This window comes from Schistocerca gregaria, chromosome 8 (genome assembly GCF_023897955.1).
Source record: "Schistocerca gregaria isolate iqSchGreg1 chromosome 8, iqSchGreg1.2, whole genome shotgun sequence".
Lineage (NCBI taxonomy): Eukaryota > Metazoa > Arthropoda > Insecta > Orthoptera > Acrididae > Schistocerca > Schistocerca gregaria.
The window spans coordinates 248,035,386-248,049,235 of NC_064927.1; the positions used below are offsets into that span (position 1 = coordinate 248,035,386).

A 13,850-nucleotide genomic window follows, 5' to 3' on the forward strand; every position below is an offset into this window, starting at 1 on the left:
AGCAATATTTTATACGACGTGACAGTGTGCGAAGGAATTTCTCATTGTATGGTTAGCATACGAACGTCTGTTGTCGACGATATTGAAGAATATATGCGGTGTTTTAAAAATGGAAGGATCTATCTCTTATTTCTGACGGACTTACAATGAAATTAGTTGGAAAATGTATTGCACTGTCAAATAAACATTTTCTCCTGTGAATTTTCAAAGCCGACACACACACACACACACACACACACACACACACACACACACACACACACAGCGCACGCACAAGCACGCGTTGCTTCAGTAACACGGCAGCCAAGTAATAAGTATTAACCACACAAAAACTCGACAAACAGTAACTGCTCCGGTGACTTCAACAGTTTATGTAACACTTGGGGCGTCTAGTCTCTATACGTGTAGCCTTGTATGATGTTAACGCTCGGAAAATATGACAGCAATAAGAATTTGCCTGTCTTCTGAAATAAGCAGGTAAATACCGTGGATACGTAACTCAAGCTTGCATTCAGCACAGCTCGGTTCTGTCTCAGATTCATTTTTCCGGCATTGTATATTAACACTCATACATACCAGTTTGTATAGGTTTAGTGCCGATGAGTAACTAAAGTTGCAGAAGCAAGGTACTGTGCCGTTGTTTTCATTGTGCCGCTCTTACACTGCATTCATAAGCGAAACTGTCCATATTGTGGTTTATCGCCTGCCGATGTGGCCGATCGGTTCTAGGCGCTACAGTCTGGAACCGTGCGACCGCTACGGTCGCAGGTTCGAATCCTGCTTCGGGCATGGATGTGAGTGATGTCCTTAGGTTGGTAAGGTTTAAGTAGTTTTACGTTCTAGGGCACTGATGACCTCAGAAGTTATGTCCCATAGTGCTCAGAGCCATTTGAACCATTTTGTTGAGTATCACTGATAACGTACAACTAACACTGCCGGAAAGTGAAAGCACAAACACAACCGAGCAGTTCTGAATGCGACGGTGAGGGCGAAGAGGAAATTGGACATTACTGTTATCAACAGCCAGGAACGTGAGCGAATGGAAGAAAGCTGTTCACGAACAAGACGCTGGCGCAGTCTTACACCGTCCACAATTGCATTGTTGTACAGATACTACAAAGTGAAAGGTAAATGGGGATAAGAAACCAAACGACAATCAATTACTCTGTTACGAGCCACGAGAGACCATAAGCCCCTTATATCAAAATACTCAGAAAATGTGTCTGAATAACCTCCGTAAAAGAACGTGAGTCGGTGGCGCTCGGGTTCATCCCGTATCATCTGTTTAGCTTCCCCCCTGGCAGTAATATAAATGATATACGCATGACAATATGGCCATCTTTTCTCCATATTCAGGCCTAATGAGACATGTGTTTCTCCTTTACGGCAACTACCATACTGTGCAGAATGACTTTCACGAGTGACTTCTATTTTTAACACTAGAAATATGAGAAACAAACAATCCTTTTGGAAGAACATTCACAACTGAGCATTATAATAGAGGTTAAAAATATCACTTCAATTGTAAATTTCTTTATTTTCACACGACCGGTTTCGGACTGTTATAAGCCGATCTTCAGGTATCGAAGCTGTGCTGTGGTCCCCGAGCGCCGCGTGTACCAGGCGCGGCGTGCACCTGAAGATGGGCTTATAACAGTCCGAAACCGTCGTGTGACAATAAAGAAATTTACCACTGACGCGGTATTTTCAACCTCTGCGAAATATGAGAGAGAGTAACAGCCGTTTAGTTCTACTGACACGTATGAACAAGTGTCCTGGGAGAAATAATGTGGGACTTTCACGTGAACCGCGACAAAGACGAGAGCGAAACATTGAGGCGGCCCGTACAGTGTGAGGGAGGTTGGCGAGGCAGCGGTGGCGAGCGAGCACTCACGTCTGATGCCCCAGTCCATCATGGTGCCGGCCGGCCTCAGCGGGAGAGCAGCGTCGGCGTCGCTGGCGTCGGCGTCGGAGTCTGGCCGCCGTCTGTGGCCGCGACGCCGCCGCCCGAGGCCTGCCGAGCGGCCGTGACGTCACCGCGCAAGCGTCCCGACGCCAAAGCCGTACCTGCCGACGCGACGCTTCGACCTCACTGTCCCCCAGAAAGGCACGTACAGCACGCGGTCCGCTATCACAACATGCTCCGGCACGAAATGGATGCCCTCCGCTCCCTAATCCTAGGATACGCTCTAAAACATACGCCTGTCAATAGCCTTAAAAGCACATTGTACGAAAGCCGCCTGTTAAGTTTTCAGAAAAAACAGTTGGGAAAAAAATTTTCAGTGCAACTCTTTGTAGCGTTTCTCTATAGAGGGTGGGTGTAATTAAACTTCCGCTAACTGAGCCAATGTAGGAGGGAAAACTCGGGCACCCAGTACAGTATAAGGGAGGTGGCGAGCGAGCACTCACATATGATGCCCCAGTCCATCATGGTGCCGGCCAGCCTCGGAGGGAGAACAGCGTCAGCGTTGCCTGCCCCGGGTTTGAAGAACGTGACTCGGAAGTTCGAACTAACTGGCGATTTGCGAATTGCTCCTGGGAGAGGCTGAAGGCCAATTTCGCCAAAAATTCATCGATGGCACTGAATATTCTTCAGTAAGAATCCTGGCTGTGATCAGAAAGGGACGTATTGATCTTAGTCTTTTTCGTTCCACATCGTTCAATATTGGAAAAATCAGGGTGATCAACAGTCTCGAAATGTTCACGAAGTTGCGCAGTCTTAAGGCATGGGTTCGTTCAGTAGTACATCATCTTTTTCACGTGTGGTCTATTAAGCCAGAAAGATTCTACTGAGTACACCAATCCGTTTTCTTTCTTTCTTTTTTTTCTCTCTCTGATTTCGTAGATAAGGGAATGAAGATTGGAATTTAACGTCCGTTGACTTCTGGCAAACAAATTAAATGTCCTTCGATCTAAAGCAGCTGTCGCGGTGTATTCATTGTGGCCAAAGAACCACGTGATTATTTCCTTGGAAGTGCTAAGCGAACGAATAACTTTGGTTGGTTTCGGTTCACCTTGGAACAGCAGAACAGTTTATTTCTGCTCAGTCTAAGACTCGTACGAATATGTCCAAATTTAGATTTCTGTTACGACATTGAGTACGCATTTAGAATTGCTCTGGTCACACACTGTCACGAACTTGTTTCCGAGATTCATCCAAACTGTGCTGAAAAGGTATTTTTCACACTTAAACACTAATGCAGCCTTCTTATAAACCGAAGAATGCCGCTAACTCACGGTAACTGACATGTCGAGCCTCTTCAGTCACGTAGTGGAAGGCACAGACATTTACTGGGCCAACCACAGATGTCGTTCGTCGTTCACGAAATTCATCGCTGGTATAAGCATGACTATGATGGAAAGCAATAGTAAACAGTTTTTTCTGAAGGTAACTGATTACCATTAGTTGAAAGATGCGTTTCGAGCCACAGTTGTTGAGTCATGCATTTACGAAAAGCGAAGAAAATCATCCAACAAAAACCTTAGCGTGGAATTTCCATTTTTTACAACACGTGGGTTCTTTAAAATCTCACTGGGCCTATTTCCGAGTTAGCACTGTTTTTGCAGCAACAAATGACAGTTTTAAAACCATAAAAATTTGACATTATGGTTGCGTCATTTAGCGGTCGTTTGTCAAATCGTTTGGAAAGCGACCCCCTTATCAGCATCTGGCGTCGATTCACGCTGACGTACTCTTTTCTTTAAATAATGACTCCGACATACTTTATTACGATGAAAACGACCCACCAAGAAAGTTGCTATCTCCGTTTAGTATAGCTCTATTTCATTTTACTTTAAAAACCGACTATGCTGGTGGGACTACAACACAGGAATCCATCAGTATTCCCTACGATTCTTCTGAATGCACAACGTTTATGCTATTAATCACAAGTAGAGTCCTCACCAGAAGCATTTCGTCACGGATCCTCCTAAATGACGTAACTGATATTCAGCCACAGATGGGTAGGTCTGCTAATTTTCATCATGCAACCACAGTCGATTTATAGTCACTCTAATTTAGCCCCCCCTCTCTCTGTCCCCCTCTCTCTCTCTCTCTCTCTCTCTCTCTCTCTCTCTCTCTCTCTCTCTCTCTCTCTGGTGTGTGTGTGTGTGTGTGTGTGTGTGTGTGTGTGTGTGTGAGAGAGAGAGAGAGAGAGAGAGAGAGAGAGAGAGAGAGTTGCAGTGTATCCTCCTAAGTTTAATTGGTTTCCTCTTCCACAAAGAAATAAACTAGCAGATTACTGTCATTTTGTGTTCTCTGAAATTGCGGACATCAGTAATAAAGTTCAGAAGACTCAATTAGGCTAACGTAAAACTTGTCATTCAGTTATATAAAAATATGAGAGAAAACGCCTGAAACAATTGCGGACCCAAATTAACGAAGCATCAAACAGTAACAATGTCCAGTAGGCAGCGTTTCTTCTGCCAGCAAGATGTTGCATATTGATAACCTGAGACACTGACTTCAATTTTGAACTTATTCGTCTCTTCGATGTATTTATCACTTCAAAACACCGAAATCATCAGAGTATCTGACATCAAATTACGATCACAACGTTTATAAACGCTTGAAAAATTACTCATGTCAGCCAAAATTTTCAATTTGCGGCCACAGCGTAACTTAAAAGAAAGCGGTCATGTGTATATCTTGCCGAGCTCCAGTCCGCGCCGCGCGGCTGCTACGGTCGCAGGTTCGAATCCTGCCTCGGGCATGGATCTGTGTGATGTCCTTAGGTTACTTAGGTTAAGTAGTTCTAAGTTCTAGGGGACTAATGACCACAGCAGTTGAGTCCCATAGTGCTCAGAGCCATTTGAACCATTTGGGTATATCGAAGTAAGAAATTTATTTCCTCCTAGGAAAAGGAAAAAGGTCGATATTGATTGTGTAACAGGTTCTACCCAAATAGACGATGAATTCAATAGTTTTCAAGCATATATTACGCAAGACCAATAGAGATTCTGAAGATTAGAAAACAAAAACAAAATTAAAAATATCGTCGTTGTCAAGCAGTGATGGCAGAACGCCGTCGTGCCAGGCCAGTCGAGCGTTTCATCTGATTTCGCTTTGGTTCCTTCGGCAAACCTGCAACAAACTTACTCAGTGAGATGCTGCACAAACATCACCCAGCACATATTCAACAGAAAACGCGTCCGATACCGAGCCCACTACCGTCCACTAAGCTGAACGAACCAAGTTACATAAATATACAACTTCGTAAATTGTCACGCTACAAATAAGAAATAGACTGAGTTGAAATTTTACCTTATTCATCGCTCAACATCTTCTGTGTTTGTCGTCTCTCCTTTTGACGGCCGTGTCGCTGGAATGCCCGGTCGATACAAATAGCTAACTGATGCCCAGTCCCTGGCCTGTGGATCGACCCAGTGCCATTAAGCGCTCACGTCGGTGCACAGGCGAATTACAACGTATGTAACTTATGGATCGTACTCTGTCTGTTTTATTCGAGAAAGTTATTTTCTTCTTTCTTTTCGTTTACTTTAATCGAAACTCGGCAGAAAACATGGCGGATAAGGATTAGCTGAACAACAGACAACCTGTGCAATCATCATATCGAATTTGGACATCCCTGAAAGAGTCGTACAGCGATTCGACACTGAAGCTAAGTGTAAATAATACGCGAATTTTTTTGAGGAGAAGTCTGCAGTCTGCACCACTCAGCGAAGATATGGCACGAAATCAGACGCGGTTCGACAGTGAAATCGTCGGCTGCGATGACACCAGGTAACGTATCGGTTATTTGCTGGATTTCCAAATTATGTCTGCATAGATCTAGTACTGTCTATGGAGGCGATGCAGCACGCTTTTACATCTAAAGCTTGCACATATCTATGTCACCTATACGTCCTAGCGGAAGTAGACAAAGAAATACAATGAGATTAGATAGTTCGACAGGTAACCACGTCTGTCATCAGAAACGTGGAGGAAGATGACTTATCGAAACATCACCTTCTAATCACCGTTGGTTTCGACAACATTTTCACAACACTAACTTCGCCTTGCTGGTGATCAGACGTTCGGATATTTTCACTCGGGTTGTAATTTTACATCGGTGAAGCTCGCGCCGGACTGTCATTGCAATAAGCAGTTGATTACGTTGTTTAATTCATGACTTCAATCACTGGCAATCTCATTAACCAAGTATTAGTTTTGTCCACATTTACTCCTTGATCATGATTTTTTTCTACAACTTACAGTAAACCAACTTAATACTGCTGCCTTCGATACATCTGACAACACACTTATTCTCTGAGACTCTTGCTCCGTAAATGGAGCTCTAATTATTCGTCACCATCGAAAGTCAGAGGACTCATACTTTGTCCCAAATATTACGTCAATAGGGCGAACGAAGCATATGCACCGCCTAGCATAAATGTTGCCCAATAATCTTTTTAAAAAAAATGCAGTGACAGAGCACAGCTGCTGACTGTTAACGGGGCATAGAAGTGCTGAGTTGCGAAGTATAGGCATGTCAATTATTTTGACAATTATTTCTACAAAGAAATACACAAACAACTGCAGAGGACTGTCTTAGTTTGTTTTAACTTCATCCGGCACAGGTTTGGTATATATTTTTCTGCCGTGGGAAGAATTGCGGAACACAGACTAACTAATGAAACATTCCGATGTTTTAAAAAATCATCGAAACAACTCATCAGAACTTACAAGACATGATTTCAAGGATGACGATATTCAAAACAACGGGAAATTAAGAAGTAAAATAAAAGACTGATGAGTTTCCAAGAAAGCAACCAAAGAAAAACCATAACAGGAAGAGAGAATGACGACAATGATACAATGAAAAAAGTACCCTAGGAAGAAAGGAAAGGGAATAATAACCGAAGGAACATGTCGTGAGTAAATGTTTATGTGATCCCGTTTCGGCCAGATACGAAGAAAGAAAATGAGCTGGCGTTTTTCCGCTCCCCGTTATGGTTTAGTGAAGCTGCGGGCGTCACGAAGGTGAAAATCACATGGCTGAAGTCGACGGCATACTTCACTACACAAGAACTGAGGTAGCCTTCGCTTGACAGATGTTTTGTAACAGGCAGTTCCACATGGTGGTCCCCGTGACAGCGCCTCCCTCATAATTGCCGGATACACACAGTTTCACGGTTCACTGCCTCTCTAATTCGGTCAACAATGAGAAAAAAGTCACGCAATTCGAATTATGCCTCCACTCTGCTCAATATATAAGGTTTGTTTCCGGCACGCAGCAAAGGTTCTATCCAACATCTGAGGGAAGGGGCAGACGGACGTAAGAGTCACGTGACGGGAAGGGAGTGGTGGAGGCCCTCCGTGGATTGCGGAAAAATCAACATGGGCGAAGCAGGCAGTAACCAATAACGCGGCCAGTTTGTTCTCGGGATTTCAAACTCCACTCTGTTAGTTCAACAAGGGCGGGAGGTCGACGGAGGATTAACTTCCGCCAAGGTCTGAGGTGAGCGAGGCCGTGACCTACCACGAGCTCCAGCTACTGAGCTACACACAAACTTTCTAAAACTGAAACAGCTCTGCGGATCACTACTGTCCGATTCTATACAACGAAAGCCCGTCGTCTGTGTCATACTCTGCAGCGTATAATCGTTTAATGTATGTAACTAGACACGTGTGTATGTGTCTTTTACGGTTGTTCATCCCATGTTTGTATCCGCTGGCAATCATGTCATGTTCTAAAAAAAAATATTATACTTCGTTCCTGCTAGTTCGTTGGTTGACTTGGGGGAGGGGACCAAACATCCATCGAATTAGGGAAGGATGTGGAAGGAAATCGGCCGTGCCCTTTCAAAGGAACCACCCCGGCATTTGCCTGAAGCGATTTAGCGAAATCGCGGGAAACTTAAATCACGATGGCCGGACGCGGTTTTGAACCGTCATCCTCCCGAATTGGAGTCCAGTGTGCTAACCACTACGCCATCTCGCTCTGTGTTATTGCTAATTCTGTTACTAGAATTTATTTGTGGTTCTGTCTTTAACATATATGAAAGATGATTATGATGAATAATTCAGTTATTCGACAATGTAATACAAATATCTGAGCGCGCCTGTTTATGAGCCTGCTCAGTTCCTGTGCTATTAGGGGAAAACAAGATACCGCTGCCTCTAACTCATTTACTTACCTAAAACCATAAAACCAAACGCGAAGTATTACCTCCCAAGCAGGTGAGGTGTAATACATTACAATGTGTAAGGTGCAGGGCAGGCAACATTTCATACATGTATCCGCATCATTAGCGCACTTGAGATGATTTACCGCTCAAATTAACACGTACTGCTAAATAAAGTACTTGTTTACAACGCCAAAAGATAAGCAAAATGAAGGAATACCTGCTGCGGATCGATAACTAGTGTACAGAGAGGCAGCTGACGCTCAACATTAATAGATATAATGTATTTAGCATAAATAGGCGAACCAGTCCTTTGGTGTTCGATTACACTATTGTCGGTCGATCACTGGAAACAGTAACGACTGTGAAATACGTACAAGCATCCGTCCAGAGCGACCTGAAGTCGAATACCAAACAGATTGCAGGAAAAGAAGATTGAGATTCATTGGGTATATCTTAAGGAAATGTAATTCATCCACGAAATATCTGGATTACAAAACGCTTGTAAGATTGACTCTTGAGGATTGGTCACCAGTCTAGTACTCTTACCGTGTAGGATCAATAGGAGACAGGAAGAAGACGCAACGAAGAGCGGTGCTTTTCGTCATGAGATCGCCCTCTAGGGTGTTATGCAGCTGCTCTACAAACCACAGTAATAGCGTTCATCTCTGCTTGATGGTAAGATGCAGCGACTAGACATTGCAAGAAAATAGGGGTAACATATTACTTCCTCCCACACACATCTCGAGAAATTAGAGCTCATACGGAGGCTTTCGACACTCGTTCTGTAAAATATTATTTCCTCGCCGCGAGTTTGTGTTCGTCAGACGGCTATTGCATTTGCCAGAGGCAGTATCTAGCCTAAAAGTGACGAGCTAACATCTCCCTTATCCCCCTAAGTAGGCGTGGCTGGAGGCTACAGGTTTGTGATTTCTTGTGATGGCCCGTATTTTGCATCACCTATAACAGAGAATGTTCTAGAAATCCTGCCATGTCTACTAACTGGAGCAGGAAATCGTCCACGAAAATACCTACGTTCTGCTCGTGACTCTGGTTGGCTGGAAAGCTTAATGTTAGATAATCTCGTGTAGAGATGTGGAGCTAGCCTAGTCTGGAGTCGGCCGGCAGCCATCGTGATGTGTAGACAGGACGTCAGAAACGGGCTCCGTATACAGGCTTTAAACTCGCCAGCAGCTCCTATGACGTCATCTCCGAATTCGCCACCTCCATACGCTGGGGGGTCTGACTCGCGGGTCTCCGCCGCTGCCCATTTAACAAAAAACTCATCATTTGAGTCTGTTGTCGGGTACGCGGATTACAACCGCGTAGGAAGTACAGGGAGTACAAGAGTTCGCAAGTATAACCAAAGACCCGCGACACTGCCACTACACAGACAAAGGTTGTGTGTGTGTGTGTGTGTGTTTGTAACACTGGAAACTGCTTTGAATTTATTTTTATATTTAATCTCTGTTCAGAAAATGTCTAACAATTACGCTGACACACACACACACACACACACACACACACACACACACACTTTTGACACATTACCGAATTTGTGACGACAGTAGACGCAAACAGGGCAGCTGTATGATGTGTATTCTGTAAATGTGATAAATAATTAAGATAAATTTACAGTATTCGAAAAACTTACATCGTTGAATGATAAGCTACAAAAATCGTCATTAGCCCATACAAGCACATTGCTGTAACCTAAACAAGATACTAATAGTGCACTGTTTTGTCACGGGGATTTATCAGTGGCGTTGCTCTGTGCTCAATTTTCTTTTGAAGTAGCATTATATTTTCTCATGGCGGAAGTGAACGATTTTGTACGCGTTTCCTGTGTAGGTTGGAGTACATCATCGAACTCTTAGCACAAATCACTCTTCGATAATGGAGCATATTTGCAGTTCTATACACTACATCACCTAATTTTCTATACACAGCTTTGTTAGAGGCCATTTTACCAAGAAAATCGATCTTTTCGGCCTGCCAGTGCTACATTACTACAGCTTAATTGTGCACTCAACGTCCGTACTTAATCACGACTACGATATTGCAGTGCCTGTGTTATTCTGATTGCCGGCCGCGGTGGTCTCGCGGTTCTAGGCGCGCAGTCCGGAACCGTGCGACTGCTACGGTCGCAGGTTCGAATCCTGCCTCGGGCATGGATGTGTGTGATGTCCTTAGGTTGGTTAGGTTTAAGTAGTTCTAAGTTCTAGGGGACCGATGCCCTCAGATGTTAAGTCCCATAGTGCTCAGAGCCATTTGAACCATTTTGAAGGGGTGTTTTGTAGTGTTCTTATGAAGTAGGGAAAAGATCTTTACCATAGATTACAGCAAGAAAATTTGTGAAACTCCGAAAGCGGGTACCCCTAAGCAGGTTGATTCATTCCTGCTTCCTAGCGGCCGAGTGTTGCCGTTTAATGAGTGTGCTCACGCTCAATAAGCAGAGACGTCGAATCAGTCCGAGGAGCCAAGCAGCTAGTTGCCTGGTAGTGTTTAGTGAATGAGACGGACTTGGCGAAGTGTCCAGTGAAGACAATGACGTATATTAGTTTCCGTAGAAACTTGCATGTGGTGTTTTTGTGTCTTTCTCTACTGACCTTAAATTTTATTCCTTTTTTTCGTGAGATTATAGGAGGGAACTATTGGGACCCAGTTGTACAAGTTATATGAACTGTTTGCGGTGTACGTTCCAGCACAGTGGTCAAACCTGGGGAAGTACTGGACTGTTCCATGGTTTCATTACCGACTATGACGGTGTGGAAAGTTTCATCCTGTCTCACAGCTCAAAGCGAGGATAGCAGTCCCCTTATTTTCACTGATCCTACATGTGTAACAGTGCAGAGAATTAATCCGGGTCCGCCAATAAACGTTTCCGATTTAATCTGCGGAGCAGCAGGTCGAATTCTTTATTTCGCGCACCGTGCATCACCAACAGTGTGTGTGGATTCTGTACCCAGCAACGAGTTTGACTTCGCGTAACGCAGCTGGTTCTTCGAGGTACGACAAAAAGGAACGTTTCCGTTGTTGCCACGCAGCATTCGCGGATGCAAGAGGAAAGGGGGGAAATGGCAGTGGCATCGAAACAGAACTTTAAGTCTAACATCTTTAGGCGTTTTCAGGAGTATATACGAGTGTGTAGACGTAGACATTTTAACCAAACGGCCAGGTGGAAATAATGCTGTTCTTCTTTGGGTTCTTTCACTGCGTAAGTAGCCAACCGCGGGATGTTGACGTCCCTAGTGACGCGGACGTGCTTCGGTCGCAGTTGCAAAGGCCAACGATCCCACGCAGCTGAGGTAAACAGCTGGCCAGAAAGTGTGGGCCGCGACCGCACGGCGCTAGCGGACGCTGGCACGCGTCCAGGCCACGTGCGGCCGGCCCCGCCCCCCTACACACACACACCTGTTTACAAACAAACGCGGTCGGGCTACGCGCTCCGTGCACAGTCTACTGTCACGCCGGCGTTGGCCACTATATACACAATACAACCTGGTACTTTCCAGGAGCGGAGGAGTCGGTCGTGGTCCGATGGCCGCAGTCTGGTACTGATTGTTCCCTTTTTGCTGCTAAGTTTAGGTAGGAAACAATACAGCGTGCTGTAGCTTTGGAGTACGGATTGTGAATGGCATGTTCTGCCTGCTCTGTAGAGGAAATTGGGCAAATTTTTTCAAACTGTGTCGCCAAATGCTTTTCCGGTTCCCATGGTCGTCAGTTGCCCTAACGGAAGGAAACTGTGAGCGTGATTTGTCTAATCATCATATCAACTTTGTGCGCTATCATCTATCAATTGTGTATGACAATTTCTGACGCGAAGGTCGGGGATAAGACCGGCGATTATCTAGATAAATGTGAAAATCAGCCTATGTACAACACAAGGCTACCCGCTTTTCCGGAACAAGGATCGCCAATCCACCACACGGGTACGATCTTGGTCTAGCTCACCTCTGTCTCCCTCAAGTTAGGGCACTGCGCGTAAAGAATACCAGCATTTCCATTGGAAAAATACTCAGATTATGTAAGTCATCAACGAATAAAATAGCATAAAAATTACTCACCATTGCAAGAAATTATCACTGTTCTTCAGTCTACCGCCCACATTCCTTTAACGGAAAAGGTATAGAAGTTCACAGAACAGCGTAGTTCGTCACTGTTTCCTTCCGTCACCGGAAGAGACTCCCAAAATTCACTTTAGGTGAAACAGAAGCTGTATAAAAACTCCCTCACTGGGTCTCTGACTTCGTTGTTAATTTGTATAGTACTACCTTCTTTTCGATATGTTGGTTACACAATCCATTCTCCTGCTGTAATTGATTTTCTGGTCTACTTGCGCACTTTCTCCATCAAATTCTTTCACTCTTTGCTCAAGTTCACCTACATTAGAGCCACTGTGGACAGTAAAACGGAATTCGTTCCAGTTACGTACTATTAACATGTATTCGTTCTTCCTTTCTCAATTCAGGAGGCTGCAAACTTGCTTAAATAACACTGCTGAGTATAATTTTGGTGATATTAGTCCTATTTTAGTTTCGAATTTCCCATTATCGTGATCAACAATAACGTATACACACATTTTGCCAAGTTGCGGTAACGAGTATACCAAGTTACTGCAGTTTTGTTTACATGCCGAGAACCACGGATCAAGGGTGTAAGGTAGATGCAATATTTCGAGACTATCGAAAAGCATTTGTCTCAGTATCACTTCAAAGCTTGTTAATGAAAATTTCTTGGTAACGGGAGGCGCAACCGCTCTTCCCAAGGGTAATGTCTTGAGACAACTGCTGTTCACAATGAATACTTAGGTATCTCGCGGTACGAGAAAGTACACTCCAATGTAGTGATGTTAGACGTCTAGCCAACTGAGGAATTCCCATAGATGGACGCATAGCGCTATTTTGGAATCCATATATTATACTAATTATTTCAATTATCGCCGCACGCCACAGGTTTTACTTACGATTCTTGGGTCCCTACTTTAATTCGTAACATATTTCTTGGTGGAACCACTATATTAAACTACTGGATTGGACCTTAACTTTCTAAGCAGTGACCAGTAAATATCCTGCTGTGAGAAATTCAAGGCGGAACTCGATTTGCGTGATCCTGAGACGGAAGCTGATGTCAACCACATCTTATTTATGTGCCCCAAATTTGACCGTGAACGGTTGGTCTTTCTGAAGACATTGCTGAGTATGGGCTACCATCTTCCACAATCAGCTTCTTCTCTTTTGTGTACTAGAGACGTTCGTCTATGTAAAGTGATAGTTAACTTCATCAAGAGTACTGGTCACAATCTGTAGGTTTTAATGGTGTACGTCAATTATAAATATGTCTTGCTGATGAAGATATTTCAGAAATGGTGTGAATTGTAAGCCAGGGCAATTTTAATTATTTTCCAATTCAATTCAATTTTTAAGACATCATGTACAAACCTGTAACAGTTAAGCTTTTTATTCTTGTAAATATGCATTTCTGTATTTGTTTATTCAATTATGTGTACATTGTCACTATGTGTTGCCGATGGTTAAATTAAGTACACACTCAAAGGCCAATTAAAAAAATGAAAAAGTCTTCAATGGCTGTTACAATGGATTGGAGATTTCGACTGAGAAATCGGTGATCGTACTTTTTTTTACAAATTTGAACGCTTCTTGCATTGTTCGTCACACCGCATGCAGAAAGTATAATATCCAGATAAAATGTCATGTTCGATT

The 13,850-nt window shown here is 43.8% G+C and overlaps 1 protein-coding gene across 15 annotated transcripts in view; it reads right to left on the reverse strand.

Moving 5' to 3' along the window:
- Positions 1-13,850, reverse strand: part of LOC126284122 (afadin) — a 995,168-nt gene that overhangs the window by 307,239 nt on the left and 674,079 nt on the right. The window contains exon 1 of one of the 15 annotated variants that reach the window (XM_049982828.1): positions 1,895-1,973. The exons of the other annotated variants lie outside the window; for them this stretch is intronic. Within the exon in view, the coding sequence (XP_049838785.1) occupies positions 1,895-1,916 (22 nt within the window). The 5' untranslated portion in view covers positions 1,917-1,973. Of the gene's footprint in view, positions 1-1,894; positions 1,974-13,850 lie in introns of those variants that run through there. 15 annotated transcript variants of the gene reach the window in all.